Consider the following 26,930-nt stretch of genomic DNA (forward strand, 5'->3'; position numbering starts at 1 on the left):
TAAAAGCTGTGATTTATCGGCGTGTTGGAAACAGCCTCCAAACCGCAAATATTTTGCGAAGGTCACCTTGTTACACCGGTACAATTTAACATAACAAAAGAGCTGGCAAAAGAGATGCAGACCAGTCAAGTCATGAAATTTGATAGCTCATTATGTTAAATTGTTCATTCAAACATTCAAAATGTTGATTCAGTGAGGATGACTGATGTTTTTGAGAAAAAGAGATATTTTGTTCAAGAGTTGCATCTATTTTCACGTTATTTGTAATGAAAGGAATTGTTACCTCAGTTGTGTTCTCCAACGCATTTTTTTTTGTATCAAGAGAAAAAAAATCCAATTTCAATAGAGGAGAAAGCGAAACTTTTTTTATGATGTCATTGTAATTTGCTATTTCAATCAGCAAAGGCGTAAAAGCCATTAAAATTATAAATGGGATTTTTGTGGAAAACAAACAGAGCTACAACCACCCACTTCACTACAAAACATCTTATCAGCCCAGAGCAGGGGTCCCCAAACTTTTCCCTTCTCAGATGAGGCGCCGGGTCAGTTTGTAACAGAAAAAGTGACGATTGCAGGAGTGCCTAAATGTAAAAATTAATTGTTTTTCAGAAAGCCACAATCAAATAACCCTTTCTGGATTCTTCACGGAACAAAAGTAAATAAAATAAAAATAATAATATATTAATAACACTATTAATTAAATAGATAATAACCAAATAACCCTCTCTGTATTCTTCACAGACAAAAGCCAGGAAATAAATAACACTATTGAAAAAAAAAAAAATTGTTCAGGGGGCTGGACCAAATGGCCATATCTGGCCCGCGGGCCGTGGTTTGGGGACCCCTGGTCCAGAGATATGAAAAGCACAACCGACGAGCGCACGTGCCCTCTATTGGCTAACTTGAAACTTACATGCAACAATAAGTTTGCATCTAACGAATGTAATTAATCAGCTTTGAGAATTGTTTTTTTTTTTGTTTTTAATCGGGCTCCAAGAATCGATGCAACTAAATATTTTAGAATAGACCCATTGTACCAAATTTCATTCTGATCAGTTAGCGTATAATGGAGGAGTAGGAAGTGGCAGGACTCAGATGCGAGTCAGAGTTTTTTATTGTTAAAAGTAGTGAAGTAACGAGGTGCGCCGAGCCTTCGAAGCGTGTGTCGAGTCATTAATGGACGTTTCCGTGAAGTATGTGCCAAAGCTCGCTTCATTTAGGAGAGGTTCCGAAAACGATGACGTTCGAAGCCTCGCTGCCCAGCTGTACCACGTGATTGCTTCAGGGAGTGCTTTAGATTTTGCCGCGCAGTTTGACGGAACGCTTTAGTATATGAACACCTCTGGCGACATTCAAAATGTGAGTGTTTGAAGGAGAGTTGCAATCAGGTGAGAGTTTGGATAGTTTGGAGGTAGTTTCGAGAGTGAAAGCAGTGTTTCCCTTAGAATTTTTTGAAGCTGTGGTGGTGGGTTGCATCGGAGTCGGACAGCCTCACCATGTCGTGCCACGGTGAATTTTTAAATAAAAACCATAACAAAGATATATTTGAAATATTTCATTAGCTAGGCTAAAGTCGTAGCTCTCAGCTACGGTACATGTACGTAAAATGCGTAGCTGATTACAGCTACGTTACCCTACGTAATAATACGACTTTTTTTCTCATAGCAACAGTACGACTTACATCTCGTAGTGACTCAGGGGTCGGCAAACCAAAATGTTGAAAGAGCCATATTTGACCAAAAAATAAAAGAGAAAAAACTGATACAGTATGTCTGGAGCCGCAAAAAATTAAAAGCCTTGTATAAGCCTTATAATGATAGCAACACTGGCTGTATGTATCGATACTAGCTATATTAGCCTACTATCGAAATGACTAAGTTGGCTAGAAATACGTAATTAGCCTTCATGATTAAATGTTTATTTTCCCTGCAGTGGATCCTATGGAGAATGACGCACCACGTGACTACTCTGTTGTACGATGTCACCACAAGTTTAACTTCATTACAATATTATTGGATTGAAAGAATGTTTGTGTCATGTTTGTCCTCCTACAAATCCTATTAAAACAAAAAAATATATTTCCCTCTCCCATCTTTTTCCGTTTAAAAAAAAAAAAAAAAAAAAAAGGAGCCGCACGCGGCCCTAGAACCGTGGGTTGCAGACAACCGTCGTAATCCTTCTTTTTCCTTTTATTTGGCCCTTAGAAGTACTACATTACCACAAGAATAACAGTCCTTCTGTCAACGGACCCATTTCAAGGGGTGGGGGGGGGATTTCTAATAGCCGTGTAAAGAGTTTTACTAGATTCGGTGAGAAGGTGAATCGTTTTTTTTCGTTGTTCGTGAACTAAGGGGCCGTTTACATGGTGACTCTCCGAGAATACGAAAAATGTCAAATTTGCATTTGCATTTGCGTCTCCATTTGAAGAATGTCGCGATTCCGCATGAAAACGATGTAGTATTCATGCCAGGCCGTGGGGGGCAGTGCAGATTTGCTGGGCGACAGAGAATGAGGCACTTTGACCCCACCAAGCTCCCTCACCCCGGAAAAAAATATGCCCGCCCACTCGAAGCAACGTCGTTTTTCTTTTGTTCAAAAAGGCACAAAAATTGAAACGTTCAACATATTTAATTTAAAAATATTATTAAAACAGTAAATTAAAGCCGAAATTCCGCCATTTTTGCTGTTTTTAATGTTTAGGAGCACCGCTGCGCACGCCCAATGTGACGTGTATGAGTGCTGACGTTTTTGACGCGGTCTCGCGCCGCACGAGCCTTTGATATGCATGCCGAGGAAGCCCCCCTCAACCCCCCGCAATCGCATTCTTCCACTTTGGATGGAGGATTCAGATTTTTTCGTCTTTGCCTTCCGTCTTCGCCGTAACCATATGCACGCGAGGCGAGTCCGCAACTCAGTCATTGCGTCTTTGTGTCGCAGAGTCGCCATATAAACTGCCCCTAAATTTCCACACAAACGCACATCGAGGTGCCATTAACTTAGCAAGGAGAGGTATGAGCGTCATTTTTCGAGTGTCCCAGAGCTCGCAAAACTTGATAAAAAGCGCATGTATCAAAGTTTCGTCAACCGTAATTGCGTATATCCGTCAGCCGAAACAGCACAGATAAAGTACACCTTCCCCTCGTTGTCGAAGTTAGCGTGCCGGTGTCGTGCCGAAAAATAGCCACTCCGCGTGAAATGTCGCCCCTAACGGGAGCGCCCACACGTCACTCCTACAAACAGCTTTTTCTTACCAATCGGTGGACACGGAAACGACTTTCTTGTACCGTGAATATGTATCATTTTACTCTGCTTGAACTAATAAATCTTGTACTGTGACCGGCGCTCTGAAAAGAGAGCAAGATTTTATTTTGGGCTCCGTCTCTCCGCGCAAATTCAGTGAAACTATGCTTTCCGTCCAAGACGGCCGTCCACCGTTCACTTTCACCGAAAAGTCCGATCCCAACTATTGTCATGCCCCGGATATGGGGACGAAGGAGAGAAGTCTGTATTGGCTTACCCACTTTATTGTGGTAACAATAATAAAGAAAAATAATAACAAAATAACAGCGGGCTGCCACGTCATGCGACTGCTATCTCGCTCGTTCTCCCATTCTTCCTACTCGTTCCCCTTGCGTCACAGCTCCCCAGGCCGATCGTCTCTTAAGGTGGCCCCTCATAGTTACGAACATTACAATACACAATTAATAGGTTTCCGCTGAACTCTTCACACTCTGCTGCCGCTAGTTTGAAACGGCCTTAAAAAAATTAGATCAATAAAATGCATCTCATTTGCAAGGCGTGGCGGCTTTTATTTTGGTGTGGCGGTACACCACAATCTGTTGAATGTAGGGGAATCCCTGGAAAGGTTTAGGAGAGAGGAGAGAAGGACTAGTACAGTAGTTGATAGGATGGAGCCAGCAAGAAAGAGGATTTCTCCTGTGTGGAAAAACTTTTGTTTTCGAATGAAAATGAATGAACCCCCACCCCCATCCTGTACATCAATGTTCAAGTTACACTTTTACTGTCCTCAGCCTGATTACGTTCATGCCAATTTCAGAAAAAAATATTTCACAACCGCTCATATAATGATAATACCATTTGGGGCCAACCCCGCTTCTGGCTGCGCAGGGACAAAGCGCAAGACGAGCTCTGTACTAACACCCATCTCCATGCAATCCGCGACAGGACGACCACCAATGGGCACTGAAGTGAAGCATATTATTGCGACGTATATTTGAAGGTCCAAGAAAAACGTGTGAACGGACCATCAGCTCATCACAGCTCGTTCATGTCAAATGAGCCGTCCGGTTCCACATTTAAAATTACGGGTTGGCGGAGAGCCAAATGCACTCATCAAAAGAGCCAGATTTGGCTCACGAGACATAGGTTTCCGACCTCTGCTCTAACTTGTTGAATTGATTTCAACTAAATTATTCAAACAAATATTTCAGTGTTTCCAATGTCAATGTCTCAAAAATCCATTGCAATAATATTCACAATGGTAAAGTAATTATAAGGAGAAATGCCGCCAAATGAAGTTTAATTTCTATAAAGATTATCGACAAAAAATATGAAGATAAACAAAAAGCAATTTTGTACTTCAATTGGCATGAGCATGATGATTCCATTCACCGCCAATCAAAGTAACTCTGCTTATGCCCCCTTAATATGGCACATTCACATCTTATGGACTCATATACCCAGGTTTTTTGCTTGTTATGACAAAACAACCAAAATCAACCTAATTAAAAAAACAATTAAAATATGAAGGTTTCATTGTCATAAATTCATATTTATGGATTTGAAACTTTCCTTACAAAACTTACAAATCTAGAGGGGCGTTCTGAGAGAGCACACGTCTGCCTAAATAGGCTAATTCAAGCATTGCCATGTTTGGTAAAGTTCTAAGTGTAAAGTTATCACGAAATTTCTTTTCTGACCTCTGTGACCTTTGACCTCATTACCCATTTTTTTATATCACTACTTAGGTTTCATAGTACATAGTGCTATAATAAGCCCTTTATTAGTTCTTGAGTTAACTTTAACACAAACATACAGACGGACAAACAGATGTATGGAACCAAATACATTACCGTCACTTCAGTAAGTTTTACTTACTGAGTGAGGTAATTAAGGTTCATAATAGCACACCACTTTTTATATTATGACTCAAAGAGAACAAGGAAAAGTTTCTTAAGATGTGCTATTGTGTTGCATGACGACAGTTAGAATTCTAAAGGTTAATTCAACTATAAGAATTTTTTTTTCTTCCATTTTCAATCCCCACACTCGTTTTCCTGCAAGTGCCCACTTCACTCACAGTCTATTTCGTTTCTGGCCATCACAAAGCCTTCACTCCCTCTGATCGTTTGCACTTTCGGCCACAATTTCCGTTCTCCGCTCATCCCTCTCGTCCCCTCCTTTTCTTTCTTCCTCGGATTGCTTTGTCCACTCGTCCTTCGCGCCTCTCCGCCATTCAGGTCGTCCCTGGGATCTCTGGAGGCCCCTGTGGCACTGATAATGAGGCGCCTAGTTAACAGATACTACTCACTGGCGGTGGATTCATTAGCAGTGCCGAGCAAGGCTTATGGCGATTATTTACCCACAAACGAGGAGGCACACACACTTCCTTCTCCTGGCACTTCTCTCATCATTACATCCAAGCTCTTTCCCTGTCATTAGACTCCCACAATAACACTCTCCCGCTCCTTCCTTCCATCTCGCCTACTCCACGACCCCACCCCACCCCCCGCCTTCCACCCAATGGTAATTATGGAAAAATAGTGCTCAGGGGAGCTGATAATACCTTTAACTTAATTAAAGACGTTTATGGGATGTAAAAGACATGTCGCCCGGAGGGTTTGTGTGCACCCACGCTCACCCAAAACTCTTTCATTTCATCTCTCCCAATCCCCTCCTTTCATGTTCCAAGTTTCACGCAGATTCCCTTTGTCGGGGTCAAGAGTTTGACCATTAATTTCTCAAGTGCAAGCCAACCGTTGTATGTTAAAGCTTATAGAATACATACACAAGATTGTTAACCACACTTGAGCCCACTTGACATCTAACGAAAAATTGGCATCTGATGATAAATTCAATCACTTGTCGATCATAGTTATCATTTTGTACGATACAAATGATATGTGACTAGAAATAGTCTATAGAATACAGTCTAAAAGTCTTGTTGCTTATCCATTTTGTAGAAACAATTGCTAATAACTTCGACTGTCAAACGATTAAAATTTTTTATCGAGTTAATCACAGCTTAAAAATTAATTAATCGTGATTAATCACTATTCAACCCATCTATAAAATTGTTAGGTTTTGTGTTGGTTTTCTCCTAGTGTGACTTGTCCCTGTGATTGCCCATTGATTTCACCTGTTGTGCCTCCTAGCGTATCCTCCAACCTGCATCCTCCTGTGCTCATCTGTTCCTCGTTGTGTCGTTACCCCTTGTCTGTGTGTGTATATAAGCTAACCCTAACCCTAACCAGTTTCTTTTCACTCCTTGTTGCGTCATTGTCTGTGTCAATGTCAATTTCAAGTCTTTTCCAATCCCTCGTGTACCAGTTAAGTAAGTTTTAGGTTGAACATTGCCTTTTTGATCACCAGTCCTTTTGGTTGTACTTTGTGCTTTTGGTTAGTTGTTATTAAAACGTTTTTTGAGTTCACCGCCACCTGCCTTGCTGCTTTTTGTTTCCCTGCAATTGGGTCCACACCACCTGCCTTCCCGCGTTTCCCTGACAAAGATATGCCATATTTTTCTGTAAATTATTGTTGGAATGGAAAGATAAGACACAAGATGGATATATACATTCATCATACGGTACATAAGTACAGTATTTGTTTATTATAACAATAAATCAACAAGATGGCATTAACATTATTAACATTCTGTTAAAGCGATCCATGGATAGAAAGACTTGTAGTTCTTAAAAGATAAATGTTAGTACAAGTTATAGAAATGTTATATTAAAACCCCTCTTAATGTTTTTGTTTTAATAAAATTTGTAAAATTTTCAATCAAAAAATAAACTAGTAGCCCACCATTGTTGATGTCAATAATTACACAATGCTCATGGGTGCTGAAGCCCATAAAATCAGTAGCAACCAAGCGCCAGCAGAGGGGACAAAACTCCAAAAAACACAAGTAACAAGTGGACATTGCACTGTGCTGTCATTTTAATCTGTTTGAGTGGGGCATGTGCATTAATTGCGTCAAATATTTTAACGTGATTCATTTTAAAAATTAAGTACCGCCCGTTAACACGATAATTTTGACAGCCTTACTAATAACCTGACTTTTAATTATTCAATTGGTTTCAGAAATGCCTTAGTTGCCGCTTACATTCCTAACCATAAAAAGGGACAAATTCTGCAGCAGGATGGTGCTCCATGGCATACTTCAATCTCTATCTCAAAAATCCTCAAGGCAAAGAAGATAAAAATCCTCCAGGACTGGCCAGCCCAATCACAAGACATGAACATCATTGAGCATGTCTGGGTAGGATGAAAGAGGAAGCATGGAAGACGAAACCCAAGAATGTTGATGAACTCTAGGAGGCATGCAAGGCTGCTTTCTTTGATGTTGCTGATGACTTCATCAATAAATTGTATGAATCCTTGCCGAAGCCCATGGAAGTCATACAAAATATTAAATTTGGATCTCAGAGCACCACTACTTAATTCGCTTATGTTATGTAACATATTTTTGTATTTGAAGTACACTTTTTGTTCAATTTTCACACTAGTTTCTCTAGGCGACAAAACCTTGGTCTTGCCAAAATTTGACCTTTATGTCTTCATTAAATGATAAATCTTTTTTCAATGAAACTATATTTTTGTACATTCAACATCATTTGGGGGGGTCTTAGCTTTCATATGAGCCATTTCTGAAACCAATTGAATATTTAAAAGATTATTAGCAAATGTTTCTACAAAATGGATAAGCGACAAGACTTTTGTCATTGACTGTAGGTGTACAACATGGACTGATTGTTGTATTCTTTTCTGATTCTAAAAGTACAATATCGAATAACATGAATGAACAACTACAAAAAAAATACAACTAAACAAAATATGATCATGTGAACAACAACTCAATCTGTAGGGGAGAAAAAATACTAATCGATTAGCAAATTAATCGCCAACTATTTTGATAACCAATTAATCGTTTAGGACCTCTTCACCATAAACTTGTCTAAATTCTTGAACTCATAACAAGGACCAAATGAACCACCATGAAGCTTGAAACCAATTACCTGCAAGAAGCTTCATTTGGCCATCACTGCCCCCATGGGGGAGATACTCAAGGTCTGCTGCCACCTGCTGTGCACACTCTTGTCATCCAACATGCCTCCTAGCATGCATTGCAACTGTACATATGTAAATAGCAATCCAAATTTCATTTTCTGTGCTAATTATTTATTCAGTTACTGTTCCAGTTGTTTCATTAATTGCTAGTTATGGTATTTGGTAACACTTTATTTTACAGTGGCACCATAAAACTGTCATGAGACCAACATAATTATGACATGACACTGCCACGAGCATTAATGAATACTTATGACAGATGTCGTTTTGTGTCATCCAGCAAATTATCAAATTTTTGAATCGATATAAAGGATCCGAGCTGGACATAAATGGAGTGTTGGTGACATAATTTGCCGAATGATACTTAATGAAATATGTCACAAGCATTCATTAATGCCCATTATAGTGTCATAATCATGTCATAATTATGACGGTGTCATGGCAGTCTTATGACACCGCTGTCAGAAAAGTGTTAAAGGGTTAGCTATTAACCCAAATAAATCAACAAATAAGCCGCACTGGACTGTAAGCCGCAGGATTCAAAATGAGGGAAAAAAGTAGCGGCTTATAGCCCAAAAATTACGGTAACTTCTCAATTATAAATTAGGAGATGTCTTAATTACATTTTTGTTAAGTCAATGTAGGACATAAAAAAACTGCTTTTACTTTGGAAAACAATTCACATTTTTGCTCATTTTCAGACATCTTACTATCTAAACTAGCTTCTTAATGAGGCCGCAACAATTAATCGATCAATAAATTAGTTGCCAACGATTTTGATAATCAGTTTTTGCCGGCAGCTATGAGCAGTCCCCTTTGGTTCCTTGTTTGTGTGTAATGGAGACTGTACAAGCCAGTGATTAGTGCAAGAGAGAGAGAGTTCACTGCTACACTTAGGTTGGGTTGCTGATTCAATAATATTATGAAATGTCAAGAGTTAGTCTTTTGTGTTGTTAGATTCAGTTTGGCTCCATCAGAGGTGATAAAATGAAGCCAATTGCATTGTTTGTACTCTTTGTTGACGAGACATTACTACTTATCTCGGAGGACTAAACTAGTGGTTTTATAAAGAAACCACACATATAAACCCATTTATATAACAGGTTACAGTCTCAACACAAACTCCCATTCAAACTGTAAATTGTCATAGAAGAGACTCCCCTTTGAAATTGGATTTTGTCTTGATTGTTACTTACTACATCCCTCAAGTTAATATGTAAAGATAAATGAAAAAACACATTTATCCAATTAATCGTTTAATTAATTGGCCGATTAATCGATTACAAAAAGTAACCGTTAGTTGCAGCGCTATAAATCTGAGAATCATTTTTTTGGCTGTTGGAATTTACCATGTGCTATTGCAATAACATTTAAGGGGTTCAGTTCAAGACAAGAAGTGTAACTACCTTGCATGCTATCTACATGTCAAGTCTGTATACATATAAACACAGTACAGATAAGCTTCTGGCTAGTGAATATACCGCCTAGCCAAATACTGTCTTTATTATTTGTATTTCAGACTAAAACAGTACAAATGCTACCTCCAGCAGCATTTAAAATTATTTTACCAACAATTCATATGGATAACCTTATGTTTTCTTTAAAGGGTCACTTTGTTACTCGCAACTGCCAACTCCAGCCTAAAGCTAACTGCAGCTCGTGCATGGCGCGCATGACAGCACGGACATAAAGCAAAGTTTGGTCCTTCAAATCAGCACCAGAAACGTACAAACGGTTAGTAGCAAGTCTTAAGTGGGTTAGAAAAGTGTTTTTGCTAAGCAGAGACTCCGTGAAACAGCACTGTTACCGCAGGGAACGCGCGGGAACGTGCACAGCCGCATGTTCGCTCAAAGTGGTCAATCCGAACCCTCTCTATTGAAGGTAAGAAGAAGGGCTTTGAGTACTCATCATCTTTGTATTACTCTGTAAATTGTCACCGTTGCACTTCCCTGTTGCATTTGTATCCTAGAAAGAAAACTATTAAGATAGATACTGATGTTTCGTAAATTATTAAAGACCAAATGTGAAGTAAGGTTGGCCAACCATGTTTTTGAATAATATCAATGGCTAAACAATTATAAGCATATTTTCGTTATTTTTTTAACGCAACCCTTCCAGATTCTTTGTTTAACCCATAGCAACGCCCTTGACAACGAAAATGCTTTTCTTCGACAGTCTTCGGAAATCTTCGGAAATTACGTCACACAGAGAACTGCGAGGGAAGTCCGCCATAGAACAGTATTGTTGCATTGCTTCTCGGTACAATGCCACGGCGGTGTGTGGCGATGTATTGTTCTCAATCTAAAGAAAAGTTGAGTAGCCAAAGGATAGCAGGCACGTAAATGGACATCTTTTGTTCACACGAAGCGAAAGAATTTCACGCTATCATCGAGTAGTGTTCTCTGCTACAAACACTTTGAAGATGCCTGCTTCCTCAACTGGTCTGCTTATGATCAAGGATTTGCAAAAAAGTAAGTGTGATTTTTGGATAGATGACTGATGACCTTGTCAAAGCAGAGCTGCCATCTGTTGTGGAATGAACAGTAGAAGGTAGCGACGTTAGCCGGAAGGTAACTGGAGGCAAAACCCCGATTGTATTGTGAAATGAACAGTAGAAGCTAGCAACGTTAGCCGAAAGCTAACTCGTGGCAATCCCCGATCATAGTTGTATTGAGTTCATTTTGCCTACACTTATAAATTCGTCAAAACTTTTCTTTTATCCCAGGCAATAGTAGGTGGTTTATTTATCTGACATGTTTCGGCGAACACTTCCGCCTTCGTCGGAGGGTCCGAAGGCAGAAGTGTTCACCGAAACATGTCAGGTAAATAAAAGCTAACGTCGCTAGCTTGTACTGTTCATTCCACAACATGATCGGGGATTCGTCAAATTCTTTTATCCCAGGCAATAGAAGGTGGTTTATTTACCTGACATGCTTCAAATCATAAAAATAATAACAGCCTATATTTTACCAATCTTGTAATCTCGATGGGTCTTGTCTCCATTACATGTCAGGTAGTCTGGGCACATTGTTTGCATCCTGATTAGCGTCTGGCTAATACATATACGGTCCAACATAAAATTCCAACCTCCTCCTCTTCCTCCAACTCTTCAAAAACTTGGATCTCCTCACTTGCGCTCGATCTATCGCTTAAATCGCTGTTTGAATCATTGTTTGAAGGGCTTTGTAGGGCGGCCGTAGGAGCGCTGCCATCGCTGTTCTCGGTGTGATGTATCACTTCCGGGTTCATCCCCTTTGAGGCTCGAACTTCGGAAACGCGATTATTTTGTCAAATATACAAGATATAAATTATTTTTTCATGCTTTATTTGTTGGACAATGTTTAATTACTTTAATTGTGACCCTATTTGGCATTTTATGAAATTACTTCACATTTGGTCTTTAAATCTGTGGAATGGAAATTTTATTTGTGACATTTTCTTCAGTTATTCTGGTTAGCAGTGTTGAACCAAATTGTGAACAATTATACACTTTTCATCATTATAAATGCCCTCTAAGGGCAGCCTAACTACCTTCAGATCAAGTGGACAAGTTTAATGTTGTTTTAGCAATATTGTACTGAGTAGCCCAAACAAAGACAGAACAAAGAGTTTCCTACATGACAAGCAAGTTCCTCAGTTCCTCATTGTCTGTTTGCCCATGCGGAAGCTGTCCTGCCTTGCGTGGAGTTAAGACTATCAGGCTTGCACACACTTTGCCTGTATCCTGATGGATGGGAGGACAAAGGGGGAAACAGTTAAATTTGTCTGCCGGTGGTTTACTTTTCCTCAAATGTGCAATGGCGCGCATTTTCATCATCTTTCTTGCCATTCCCTCTCTATTTCTGCATTTCTATTGCGTCGACGCCTCAAGTATTCAAGGTACTTCAAGCAAATCTTTGAATGTTGTGATTTTAACTGTCAGGCCGCGTCTTCCCTGTTAGAGAAATTGTGAGCTTTTACCTGACGCTGCCTGTTCACAGGCATTCGTAACAACTGGGATGAAATTGTGGTGGGTAGAGAGCATCGAGCCACCACCTTAGAGTGCATCCATACGGAAGTGAGGGCCGGCGTGAAAATCATCTGGATGGCCAAAGCCTTCGGTGCGGACGACTGGAAACTGGTCCTCTCTGCCAGTGAGTTGGAGGAGTTCTCAGGCAGTGCCGCTAAGCCTTCCATGCGCCTGGCTGACCCCAACTTTCTAGACACGGGCAATTTCTCGCTGCTCCTTCAACCCTTCTTGGATGACGCTGGCTTCTACATGTGCTTGATAGAGCAGGTCGGGAAGAAAATCAAGGAGAAGATCATCCTTTTAGCTATCATCACCGGTAGGACATTTTAATTGAATCTTTATGGAGTAATGCTCTAAAATGAGGTTTAAAAGGTAGAAAAGATGTGTTGTGTCTAGTGTTGCAGCATTTTTTTTGTTTCCGACACCCAGCTGTGTAGCAAGGAATGTAAGCATTTACGATTTCTTAGTTAAGGGACACATGTGCTACACTTTACAATAAGGGTCCAAAAAGCATTCAGTAATGGTTAATAAAGGTTAAGAGGAGGGAACGTAAGCATTTTTAATTTTACCAAACCATTAGTTACTGTCTGGTTATGCATTAACTAATGCATTAACTAATGCATTAACTAATGCATTAACTCATATTAATTGATATATTAATAAATGATAGATACACAACTATATTGATTATTGTAATGTTACTTAATTATTAGTTATTGTCTAAAAATGCATTAACTAATGTTAATTAAGGGATCCTTATTGTAAAGTGTTACCTAACTCGGTATTGACTTACACTTTTATGTGATTTTGTTCACGTTGTACAACGTTCGATTCAAACCTTTGTTTTCAAAAACTAACATTTTGAATATTATATTAAAAAATGGGGAGCTATCCAAGAATGGGTCCATTTGTGGAGGACACTGGAGCACCCCAAGACCCAAAGTATTGTAATATGAAAGTGATTTGGGGAAAAAATTGATGAAAAAAAATCTGAGATATCCAAGGACCAATCTACATCTAAGTCATCCTAAACTACCCCAAGACTCGAACCAAAGTACTGTCATGAAATTCTGATGTGTGATTTTATTTCACATACCGTATTGGCTCGAATATAAGACGTTTTTTTTTTTTTTTTGCATTGAAATAAGACTGAAAAAGTGGGCGTCGTCTTATATTCGAGGTCCAGACATTATACCCATTCACGACGCTAGATGGCGCCAGATATCACTGAAGCGATGTTCTATCATGACAGATCTCAGCTACTCTCAAGTTTAACCAGTTTGCATTATTTTATTGCAATGTTTTTCCTTATTCAGATTTGTCTTAAGACTGCAGTTACAGTTAGACTTCACTTTGATGGTTAATGCAGTTATTGCAATTTTGTTGTTTTATCGCAATAGATTGGTTTAACCAGAAGCCATTCATTTACGAATGTGATTGCACTTTCGTTTATATATTTAAATGTTCAGATATTAAGATTTGAATGAGGCAAAATAACATGCTTTTTCTCTCAAATATAATGTTATAATAATTTGTTTCAGATGTACTGCAATTATTTTCTGTATAAACATTAATTTGATGTTCAAAAAGTCTTTTTTCAAACTTGAGTCTTGAAAAAGAGCGGGTCGTCTTCTAATCAGGGCCGTCTTATATTCGGGCCAATACGGTATTTTTTTTTCCATGTCAGTGTCCCTCTGAAGTGATGCCACCGCGTCACATTATGGTAATGCACATAATGCAAACAATGATCCAAATGAGAGACGGCTAATTTGACTTCGTCGTTTCTTGTGGAGGTTGGCCTGACCGCAGTAGTTTTGCAAGTTAGCAAGTTCACACAGATTAATGCTATGCTAACTCTGATGCAGGTCGGACTTTTAGTAGCAAAATTAGTGCTCTTTCCCCCACCTCCACAATATTGACGTCTTTTTACATTACATATGTTATCGTATTTTTACATATACATTACATAACCCTCCTGTTTGAAGGGAGTGGAGGAGGAGGCATGTGGTATTTCTGTCGGCGGGATTGTTTGAGTGTGCGTGTTAGTCTGTGTGGCGGGAGGAGGGGGTGGGGGGGTCAAGTCATCAGCCAATCAAACGTGCGTTTGAGGAGGAAAAATGGAACGGCACATTCAGCAAGTGAAAAGGGTTAAATAAATGTAAGTCTGAACATAATGAAAATAATTGACTTAATAATGGTATGGTCTATTCTATCCTTATCACATATGGGAAGACAATCTAAATTACCCATATAACTGAACTCATTTATATAATGCAAATAAGGTGGCTTAAAAGCTGGTGGGGACAATTTGAGCATCCTTTAAAGTCGGTAGTGTTACGTCCCTACCGTCCCTATGCAAACTTACACCCTTGTTGTTTAGTATCGGCCAATACGATACTGTACCGTTACTACGTAAAAAAAAAATTTGAAAAATCTTTTAATACTAAATTGCTGCATACTCACTTGAAAGTAATGTAGTTCCTATCATTGCTTGGTCAGTCACTGCTCAACTCATTGTCTGGCTTTGACAGCCCTAGTGGCCAGAAGAAGAACACATTTTATTTTATTTTTAACCTCATTTCGCTACCAACCCTGTAATTTCAAATAGATTGGATGTCCACTGATGATAAACACAATGAACGTCACAACAGAAGGATGATTGGCTTAAGTGGATTTAAAGGGGGGGCCAGGCCCCCCCTGGTGGCCGAAAAGTGTCATTGCATTTAATTGACTTTCCTATATATATATATATATATAAAAGTTATAAAGCAATAAAACTGCAACAAAAATGAATTAAATGAACAAAAAAATATATTTTTATAATGGGTCAAAATTATTTTTCTAACAAATCATGTCACTAGCAACTTAGACGGTCATTTGCTTTGCATATAAATTTCAACAAAAAAACAACATATTTTTCAAATATTTTTTCTTTGATTGAAAGTATTTTTTTGTTTGTTTGTTTGAAGCAACTTTTTGGGGGATTAAATGATTTAGACACAAATGTCTTACCTATATTATGGCCCAAACACAAAAAGGATTGCTTCAATCAAAACTTTTTCGATGAAAAATTAAGTGTTCAAACGCAAATTTTTCAATTTCAAATATTTTTTCGCATTCAAAAACTTTTACCATCATTGAAATTTTTCTTTTTTTGACTGAAGTGATTTTTCTTTTTGGAAATGTATATTTTTTGAAGCAACTTATTTTTTGATTGAATAATGACAAAAGTGTCCAAGCCAAAATGTGGCCCAAACACAAATTAACATCACTTCAATCAAAAAAGTTGATTCAATATAAAATTTAAAAAAAAAAATTTTTTTTAAACTTGACTTCAATCAAAAAAAAAAAAAAATCAAAGAAAAATAGCTTTCGCATGCATTTTTTTTGAGTTTCTAATTTGTTTTTGCATTCAAACACTTTTTTTTTTTTTTTTTTTTGATTGAAGCGACTTTTTTGGGGTTGAAAATATATATTTTGACTGAAGCAACTTTTTTTTTTTAATTGAAGCAACATTTTTTTTGATTGAATAATAATGACACAAATCTACTTCCATATATATATAGGATACAATTTTTGACTGGGGTAACTACATTAGCACTACACCGGCGGGCGTACCATACTCAATGGATGATGATCTTGGCGAAAAGTATTGCCTAAGCAGTCTGATTTAGAATTCCCCTCAAGAATTATGGGAAACAAAAACACTCATTGTCAAGTTATTATTATAAATATTCTTGTAAGTTAATTTTTTTGCTGACACTGTGTTTCGGGGTCATCAACATGTTGTGCCCCCCTACCCCAAAAGTCAAACTCCGCCTATGATGATTGGACACCGCACCTATCATTACCTTGGGGAATGTGTTTTACCTTTTTTTTACAGTGGCGTGCCCAGCTGCCAGGCATCCTGGGTAGGGCGACTAGCGGTTGAAAACGAGATCTCGAAAAGTACATAATGCCCAGCGTCATGTACAATCTACAGCATATACTTTTTGTCCTTGGATTTTTTGAGTGTTTGTAGTAAGTTTATAGTTCAGGTGTTACTTTTTTATGTTTTGCTTTTTCTTTGTCAGTCGTGCATTTTGACTGTTTTGTTTCCAAGACCCACAGAATATTTTGTTCTATGAATACAAAACACAGCAAACCTACAAATTGAAAGAGTAAACTCTCTTAAATCACCAGGGGAAAAAATCAAAACCCTTTTTCAGTTCTTTAGGAATCACACCTAGACTAAAGGTTGGTGGCATCAAAATGCACCAAATTTCAAACAAAAATCTCTCATCGGGACCCCCAAACTAGGATGATTTCATATCCAAATTGGTACATCAATTTAATTCAGAGCTGTTTAAAAGCTTGCAGTAGAGCAACATTAGACATTTGTCCACCTATCTCTGATCCCCAAAAAAATAATTTATAAGTGTAATAGTCAATGGCAGTGACTACAGGACTCAGATTCTAATTGCCAAAGGTATTTGTTAATGGCAATTGCAGTGAATGAGGTAATATGATGTTGCTATAACCGAATACTGCCACCCATCGCAGTTCATTGATGTTAGGTACAACCAATTCTTTTTATAAGCCTTTTATTTTTACTTATCTTTTTACTAAAATATGGTGGACCTCTCTACCACCAGGCTTTGCAGGATTTCTGGTGGAAATCCTGTGTATGTTATAGTGGATTCAGACTAAGCACGTCTCGGAATAGCCATAATCTGCAGTCATATCAAGTGAGTGAGCAGCATGGTAGGGTCAGTGAATCAAGAGCAGCTCCCACTTATCGAGTATCATTTAGACAAGCTCTCAATATGCTCCCCACTGTGTTCGTTATTTAATGATATATTGCATAACAATGTCTGAATGATTGATGTAGCTGAAATATTGATATAAATGTCACAATTGATTTTAGAGCATAATAATGTGCTAGCTTTTTCAGTATTGATCTACACCTTGTTGTTGCCAGTGGGTCTGGAACAAGGGCATAGGTTTGGTCTCAACATTGGTAGGGACGAAAAAACAGCATAACCTGCATGTACACTTCAGTTCAGTTTCAGTTTATTCACACATCGTATCATGGTACACACAAGAACATGGTAATATATACAGTACAAACAGTTCATCTGACAAGATGCATGAAAGGGACACTCCAAATAAGCTATTTAAAGCTTTTAGTAGGGGCCCAGTCAAACAGCACACACATACACACAATCATACACATAAATACAGTTAACTACGGAAAATTTCAACATTCTGATTACATCGGATTTGACATGTGATACCTTAGTAATATTATTCAAAGACAGCATATTAAGCATACATTGCATGGAGGTGAGTTGTCAGTTTTTTCTTAAAAATGGAGATGGAATGTGACATTTTAAGTGTTTTGTCCAGTTCATTCCAGATCAGTGGTCCTCTGCACACAATGCCAAAAGCTTGTAGCTTGTAGACTTTAGCCTTCTGTTTTTCACTGTGATGTGATTTTTTTCTTCTGGTAGTATATGTGTGCTGAGGAGTATAGATTGAGATGAGATCACTTAATTTATGGCTTAGTTTATGGATGACCTGATACAGTATGCAAGCATTTTAAGTAGTTGTGTTCAAAATGCACTTTTTGCTGGGGACGAGGCATTAATAAGACCAAATAGATCATTGAACAGGGGTCAGAGCCACATTTCTTACAAATATGAACAGAATTAATTGATAGGCGAAATGATCAAAGCAAAATGAATCTGTATTGACTTATTCTAACTTTTATATAAATGTGGTTCACGTGATACAACGTTCGATTCAAACCTTTGTTTTCAAAAACTACGAAAGAAACATTTTGAACAAAAGTCCGTTGTCGAATGAGTCCGCTTCTGGGGGACCTAGACTCAAAGTATTGGAATATAAAAGTGATTTTGGAAAAAAAAATTCATTAAAAAAATCTGAGATATCCAAAGACCGATCTACATCTGAGGCATCCAAAGTACTCTCATGAAATTCTGATGTGTGATTTCATCTCACTTTATATTCATGTCAGTGTCCCTCTGAAGTGGACCCATTCTTGGGACATGCACTCTGAAGCCACCGCATTGCATTACGGTAATGCACATAATGCAAACAATGATCCAGATGAGGGTCGGCTAGCTTGTGGAGGCTAGCCTGACCGCAGTAGTTTTGCAGGTTATCAAGTTCACACAGATTAATGCTATGCTAACTGTGATGCAAGTCAAACTTTTAGTAGCAAAATTAGTGGTGTTTCCCCCACCTCCACAACATTGACATCTTTTTACATTACTTACAGTGACTTGTGCTGGCTGGTAAAAAACATCTAATATCCCTCCTCTTCGAATGGGGTGGAGGAGGCAGCACGTATTTCTGTCGGCAAGGTTGTGTGAGTGTGCGTGTGTCTGTGTGGCGTGAGGAGGGGGCAGGGGAGTCAAGTCGTCAGCTAATCAAACGTGTGTTTGGGGGGTAGGGGGGGGATGTACCAGCACATTCACCAAGTGAAAAGGGATAAATGTAAGTCTGAACATAATGAAAATAATTCACTTAATAATGGTGTTCTATCCTTACAACATATGGGAAGACAATCAAAATCACCCATTTAACTGAACTCATTGTATAAAGCAAATAAGGTGGCTTAAAAGTTGGTGGGGTCAATTTGAGCATCCTGAAAGGTTGGTAGTGGTATGTGCCTACCGTCCCAATGCAAACCTCCACCCTTGGTCTGGAACTTATCCTTTAATAAACATAGCTTCACGATACAGCTAGAAAACCTTAAAAGAATTTTAAAATTTCAAATTTCTTTTCTCCAGTCTCCAGCATCCCTGCATCACCTATCCCTCGGAAGAGCACCCTGCGTCTGATGGCCAACATCATACCAGAGGTCATCACCAGCGTTATCTCTTGGGAATCACCAGACCGCACCTCTTTAAAGACCGTGTTGAAGCCCAACTCGGGGTTTGTGACCAAACTTCCCCAGGTCACGGACAACGATGCCGGCTCTTACAAGTGTACGGTTCATCTCCATGGGATGGACAACGCCACAAAGTTCACATTTGCCTTGGACATCACCGTTAATGGTGAGCAGAGATGCTAAACATGACGGCAGTGATGATGAGTGAGCCCAAAAGCCCACCAGCGGCATTATATATTAAAGCCTCCTCTGGCTATACTGCTCTTCGGTGTATTTATTTTATGGAGCAATTTCAAGATTCCAAACTCCACTGTAGATCTACACAGAAAAGTCTGCCTCTCCTGTGGGCTGTATGTATTATTTATTATTAGGCTAACACCCTCCCGCCTTTTTCCTCCCTCTCCACAGCTGTCAGTGAGGCCTCCTTCACCAGGATCCAGCATGGTGAGTGACGCCCGCAGGAAGTATAGTGTCAACATTTGGCTAATCAGACTGAGCAGAACACAATAGGACATTATCCCAATTGTTGCAGGGATGTTTTACCCCATCTGCACTCCCATCTGTTCTTCATCTTCCTCTATGTACAGTGGAACCCCTAAGGTTGAACATAATCTGTTACGGAACGTTGTTCAGACGGCTGTTGTTGTGGCCCCTATAAAAACAATATTTTATGTAGCATTTAACAATTATAAACCTTTGTACAAGTCTAAAATTGTTTTAGGCTGATACCAGTTGGAAAAATTACATCTAAACGGAAAGTAAGGGTGATTCGACTTTCGGATGACATTTCAGTATTAGCCAAAAATGTACTATAACATTTACAAATTATAATTTGACCCCTAAAATTTTGACCAACTGTTTAATGCTTCACTACTTTATACAGAAATTATAGCACATGTTTATCCATTATTCAGACAATAGATTTTCTGGTTCAATTAAAAATGCTATTTACAGTCCTTATCGGCCATTCACATTTTGGCATCACAAGACAAAGACGACACTTAACAAGTGCTCAACAGTAGTTCATCATTACGAAGATTCAAATAGGATGTTCCAGGAGATACGTAAACAATCACTGATCTTTTACGGTCGTAGTTTTATCTTTTAAGTAGTGCTGTCCAAATTTTTGCGTTAACGGGTGGTAATAAATTTTTTAAATTAATCACGTTACAATATTTGACGCAATTAACGCACATGCCCCGCTCAAACAGATTAAAATGACAGCACAGTGTCATGGCCACTTGTTACATGTGTTTTTTGGTGTTTTTGTCGCACTCTGCTGGCGCTTGGTTGCGACTGATTTTATGGGTTTAAGCACCATGAGCATTGCGTAATTATTGACATCAACAATGGCGAGCTACTAGTTTATTTCTTGATTGAAAATTTTACAAATTTTATTAAAACGAAAACATTAAGAGGGGTTTTAATACAAAATTTCTATAGCTTGTACTAACATTTATCTTTTAAGAACGACAAGTCTTTCTATCCATGGATCGCTTTAACAGAATGTCTTGTTGACTTAATTGTTATAATAAACAAATACAGTACTTATTTACAGTATGTTGAATGTATATATCCGTCTTATCTTTCCATTCAAACAATAATTTACAGAAAAATATGGCATATTTTATAGATGGTTTGAATTGCGATTAATTACGATTAATTTCTAAGCTGTGGTTAACTCAGGTAAAGATTTTAATTGTTTGACAGCCCTACTTTTAAGAAATCCAGGATTTAACAAACATGTAACAAACACTTGTGATTTTGCAAGTTCACCCACTTAGAAAATAGGTAGATGTCTGAAATTTCAATCATTGATGCATTTCCACTTGAAGAGATGTAATTTTTAAAAATCTGGAACTCACATTGTATGATTTTTCAATAATTTATTTGTAATTTACTGGGGTTCATAAGTATTTGTACCCCTGGGAAAATCAGTGCTAAGTTTAGTGCAGAAGCCTTTGTTTGCAATAACAGAGGTCAGATGCTTTCTGTAGTTCTTCACCAGGTTTTCACATATGGAAACAGGGATTTTGGCCCATTCCTCCACACAAATCTTCTCTAGATCTGTCAGGTTTCGGGGCTGTCATTGAGAAACACCAAGTTTCAGCTCCATCCGAAAAGTTTGTATTGGATTGGGGTCTAGAGACTGGCTATGCCACTCCAGAACCTTGATACGCTTTTTAAGCAGCCACTCATTGGTCAGCTTGGTTGTGTGCTTTGGATCATTGTCATATTGGAAGATCCAGCCATGACTCACCTTCAAGTCTTTCAGGGAAGGAGGTTGTGGCTCAGTATCTGAAGATACATTTCACCATTCATCTTTTGGTTTATACAGTCCTGTCCCCTTTGCCAAAAAGCAGCCCCAAAGCATGAGGTTTCCATCCCTATACTTCACAGTGGGGATGGTGTTCTTGGGATTGTACTCATCCTTCTTTTTCCTCCACACACGAAGAGTAAAATTTGCACCAAAAAGTTCTACTTTGGTCTCATCTGACCACATGACTTTCTCCCATGACCCCTCTGCATAATTCAGATGGTCCCTGACAAACTTCAGACGGGCCTTCACATGTACTGGCTTCAACTGGGAAACCTTCTGAGCAATGCATGATTTTAAACCATTGCACCATAGTGTTCTACTGACCGTAGCCCTTGGAACTATGCATCCAGCTCTATTCAGGTCATTGATCAGCTCCTGCCGTGTAGTTCTAGGCTAAGCCCTCATTTTTCTCATCATAAGTGATGCCCCACGAGGAGAGATTTTACATGGAGCCCCAGTCTGAGGTAGATTATCAGTCTTGTATAGCCTTTTCCGTTTTCTACCAATTGCTGCAACTGTTGATTTATTCTCACCAAGCTGCTTTCCCATAGCCTTTTCCAGCTTTGTGGACCTCAATAATTTTTTCTCAGCTGTCTTTCGAAAGCTCTCTGGTCTTGCCAATGGTCGCAGTTGGATCATGACTGACTGTGGGTTGCACAGGTGACAATAAAGAGCTCAAAGGGGTGGTGGGTCGATGGTTACTCATGAGGTAAAGTTGGACTTTTTAAAGGTAGACTGGCGACTCTTTGATTGTCATATTTATTACTGATTCTCAGGTGTACAAATACTTATGAACCCCAGTAAATTAAAAATAAATTATTGTAAAAAAATCAGACAATGTGATTCCTGGATTTTTTTTTAGATTATGTCTCTATGAGTAGAAATGTATCTATGACTGAAATTTCAGACCTTTACCTATTTTCTAAGTGTGTGAACTTGCAAAATCACTAAGGGTGCAAATACTTTTGCTCCTCACTGCATCTATAACATTCTAATGCTATTCTTACCTACGCAGGCCCTCCCACCTTCAAAGGCATTCAAGCCGGGACATCCTTTCACCTGACCTGTCCCGATATCCGAGGGGACTATGTCTTCCTCAACTGGCAAGACCCCAAGACGAGCAAGTTCAAGCTGTTGTACACACATGATTCTTGGAGGGGCAAGACGTGGATCAATCCAGAAAGCCATGACCTCCAGCTGGCCGGCACACCCTCCAACCCTGAGGCAGGCAGCTTCTCATTCATCCACACACCGGGCCTCAAAGACGGAGGCGTCTACATCTGTGATGTGCTTTCCAATGACAGTATATTAAGCCAGAGGACCCTGCTGATCGTTTTGAAAGGTAAATACTACACTGAGGAAGGGGAATGGGAGACATCAGGCTTGCTCAAAGTAATTTACACACACAGACTACTTTTCATTGTGTCAAAGTGCCATTTTGTCAGTGTTGTCCCATGAAAAGATATACTTAAATATCGGCAGAAATGCAAGGGGTGTACTCACTTTTGTGATACACTGTAATAGAGTATGAGTCAGCAAAAACAATGACAACAAGGTGACATGTATAAGACACTTGAGAAATGATACTGTTTACATTATTAAGGCAAGAAGGGAAAAAAACTAAAGATGATATCGACCAAAATATCCAGAAAAAATGAAGAATGAATAAACACATGGATAAACACATGGAAAAAAAGACTTTTTGAACACCAAATTAATTTTTATACAGAAAATAATTACAGTACATCTGAAACAAATGATTATAACAATATACAGTGGGGAGAACAAGTATTTGATACACTGCCGATTTTGCTGGGTTTCCCACTTGCAAGCCATGGAGAGGTCTGTAATTTGTATCATAAGTTCTCTTCAACTGTGAGGGAAGGAATCTAATACAAAAATCCAGAAAATCAATTTGTATAATTCTTAAATAATAAATTTGTATTTAACTGCATGAAATAAGTATTTGATACATTACCAACTAGTAAATATTTCGGCTCTTAGTTCTTTTTTAAGAGCCCCTCCTGTTCTCCACTCATTGCCGGAAGTAAATGCACCTGTTTGAACTTGTTACCTGTATAAAAGACACCTGTTCACTTGCTCAAACAAACAAACTCCAACCTCTCCACAATGGCCAAGACCAAAGAGCTGTGTAAGGACATCAGGGATAAAATAATACACCTGCACAAGACTGGGATGGGCTACAGGAAAATAAGCAAGCAGCTTGGTGAGAAGGTAACAACTGTTGGAGCGATTATTAGAAAATGGAAGAAGTCCAAGTTGACAGTCAATCTGCCTCGTTCTGGGGCTCCATGCAAGACCTCACCTCGTGGGGCATCACTGATCATGAGGAAGGTGAGGGATCAGCCCAGAACTACATGGCAGGACCAGGTCGATGACCTGAAGAGAGCTGGAACCACAGTCTCAAAGAAAACCATCGGAAACACATTACGCCGTCATGGATTAAAATCCTACAGCGCACGCAAGGTCCCGCTGCTGAAGCCAGTGCATGTCCAGACACGTCTGAAGTTTGCCACTGACCATCTGGATATCCAGAGGAGCAATGGGAGAAGGTCATGTGGTCGGATGAGACCAAAATTGAACTTTTTGGTCTAAACTCGGCTCGTCATGTTTGGAGGAAAAAGAAGGATGAGTACAACCCCAAGAACACCATCCCAACCGTGGAACATGGAGGAGGAAACATCATTTTTGGGGGGCTGCTTCTCTGCCAAGGGTACAGGACGACTGCACCGTATTGAGGGGAGGATGGATGGGGCTATGATCTTGACTGAAAACCTCCTTCCTTCAGTGAGAGCCCTGAAGATGGGTCGTGGCTGGGTGTTCCAGCATGACAACGAGCCAAAGCACACAGCCAGGGCAACTAAAGAGTGGCTCCGTAAGAAGCATCTTAAGGTCCTGGAGTGGCCTAGCCAGTCACCAGATCTGAAACCGATAAAAAATCTATGGAGGGAGCTGAAAGTCCGTGTTGCCCGGCAGCAGCCCCGAAACCTGAAGGCTGTGGAGAAGATCAGCATGGAGGAGTGGGCCAAAATCCTTGCCGCAGTGTGTGCAAACCATGACAAGGACTACAGGAAACGTTTGGTATCTGTAATAGCAAACAAAGGTTTCTGTACCAAATATTAAGTTCGATTTTCGTGGTGTATCAAATACTTATTTCATGCAATTAAATGCAAATTTATTATTTAAAAATCATACAACGTGTATTAGATTCCGTCCCTACCAGTTGAAGAGAACTTATGATACAATTTACAGACCCCTACATGCTTTGCAAGTGGGAAAACCAGCAAAATCAGCAGTGTATCAAATACTTGTTCTCTCCACTGTACTTGAGAGAAAAAGCATGTTATTTTGCTTCATTCAAATCTTAATACGTGAACATTTAAATATGTAACCTAAAGTGCAATCACATTCGTAAATGAATGGCTTCTGGTTTTTAAAATGTAAATAAACCAATCTATTGTGATAAAACAACAAAATTGCAATAACTGCATTAACCATCAAAGTGAAGTCTAACTGTAACTGTAGTCTTGAAACAAATCTGAATAAGGAAAAACATTGCAATAAAATAATGCAAACTGGTTAAACTAGTAGCTGAGATCTGTCATGACAGAACATCACTTCAATGATATCTGGCGCCATCTAGCGTCGTGAATGGGGAGAGTAGATGAGATTTGTCATAACAGAACACCGCTTCAATTATATCTGGCGTCATCTAGTGAAGTCTAACTGTAACTGTAGTCTTGAAACAAATCTGAATAAGGAAAAACATTGCAATAAAATAATGCAAACTGGTTAAACTAGTAGCTGAGATCTGTCATGACAGAACATCACTTCAATGATATCTGGCGCCATCTAGCGTCGTGAATGGGGAGAGTAGATGAGATTTGTCATAACAGAACACCGCTTCAATTATATCTGGCGTCATCTAGCGTCGTGAATGGGTATAATGTCTAGACCGCGAATATAAGACGATCTCCTCTTTTTCAATCTTATTTCAATGCAAAAAACATCGTCTTACATTCGGGCCAATACAGTACTATTAAGAGTTTACAAGAAGAATGAATAAACACATGGATAAAGATACTTACTATTAAGAGTTTACAAGAAGAAAAAAATAATAATAATAAGTAAAACCAATATAACACATTGAGGTTGCACAAAATGAAATAAGAATTAAAAATATACTGTATATGACAATGAGTGTGCAAGGTAATAATATGTCATCTCCTTTCCTCAACTAATTTTGCTTTAAAGCATCCATAATCAAGTTATTTTCAAAAATGTTCCGCTTCTACCCAAAATGGCTGATTTGCTGCTCAATTTCAGGCTGGGGTCCTTTAGACTTTTTTGTGTGACTTAACTACCTAATTTTGTGTTAATAGGTTAAACTGGTGAAGGGAGTTTTATTTTTCCTGATTTCATTTTTATTGAGCGCATTTTGTTCAGGTAGTGTTGAGAACCTACCAGAATAGACGTAATCGCAAAAAAAAAACAACTGGTGAGTTTTCGGGCACTTTGACACCATCCAAAGGTGATTCATTTCCCAGAAGAATTAAAAACAACATGGCCAGGAGACCCTTTGCAACGCTTGCTGCTAAGGCCCTTAAAATTTTCGTCTACCACAGTAAGCTCCACTGGGCTGATCAGCATCATTCTTTCAAAAGGGAAAGATGATTTATAGTTGTGGCAGTGGTGCGAAGGTCTAAATCCCCGGTTTAGGTGTTGCTGAGTATCGGTCTGATGAGTGCGAAGGCCACATCTCATGATTCATTTCCGTGCTCCACTAGAAAAGAGGGATGGAATGAAAGCTTGCATGTGTTCATAATGATTCAAGCAACCCTATTTCATCATTTCCACCCCCTGTTGTTTGTTACTTGTCTAAAGCTTGTTCAGTGGAATGGTCTGACATTTTGGAAGAAAAAGCGCCTCATTACGTTCCCGCCGAGAGTTAGATGAGAGGATATATTCAGCTTTACAGGCTGTTATTTAACTTCATATGCTATATGTCAAGTAGTTATCCCTCCAAACCTTTGATACTTTATCCCCCTTTAAAAATATGTCAAAATCCATCCATCTGTTCATTTGATACCATACATTATAGCGATTGTCTTTATTTAGGTTAGATGTACTATAAAAAAAACATTTTCAAAAAGTTACATTTACTGTATTTTCAAGACCAAGCTCATTTTCGGGTGATATTTTTGTATTTAACACACACACACACACAAGGCGCACTGCATTATTGGTGTTGGAATTCGCCTCCCCGGCCAAGCCGCACGGAAACTGCAACTGCCCGTGCGCCAACCAGGAAGGCGGAAATTTCGTGCGTTCATCTCTTGTGTTAACCCTTTTTACTGACTTCATGTTCC

At 39.0% G+C, this 26,930-nt stretch overlaps 1 protein-coding gene across 4 annotated transcripts in view; it reads left to right on the forward strand.

Moving 5' to 3' along the window:
* Nucleotides 1-12,051: 12,051 nt before the first annotated feature.
* Nucleotides 12,052-26,930, forward strand: part of g6fl (g6f-like) — a 56,995-nt gene continuing 42,116 nt past the window's right edge. For 2 of the 4 annotated variants that reach the window (XM_057833373.1, XM_057833374.1), the window contains exons 1-5: nucleotides 12,052-12,192; nucleotides 12,294-12,638; nucleotides 19,120-19,386; nucleotides 19,629-19,664; nucleotides 22,556-22,882. In XM_057833373.1, coding sequence (XP_057689356.1) covers nucleotides 12,111-12,192; nucleotides 12,294-12,638; nucleotides 19,120-19,386; nucleotides 19,629-19,664; nucleotides 22,556-22,882 — 1,057 coding nt within the window. In that variant the 5' untranslated portion in view covers nucleotides 12,052-12,110. The remainder of the gene's footprint in view (nucleotides 12,193-12,293; nucleotides 12,639-19,119; nucleotides 19,387-19,628; nucleotides 19,665-22,555; nucleotides 22,883-26,930) is intronic. The other 2 variants (XM_057833375.1, XM_057833376.1) reach the window with 2 other exon arrangements.

Source organism: Corythoichthys intestinalis, chromosome 4 (genome assembly GCF_030265065.1).
Source record: "Corythoichthys intestinalis isolate RoL2023-P3 chromosome 4, ASM3026506v1, whole genome shotgun sequence".
In the NCBI taxonomy this organism is placed as follows: Eukaryota; Metazoa; Chordata; class Actinopteri; order Syngnathiformes; family Syngnathidae; genus Corythoichthys; species Corythoichthys intestinalis.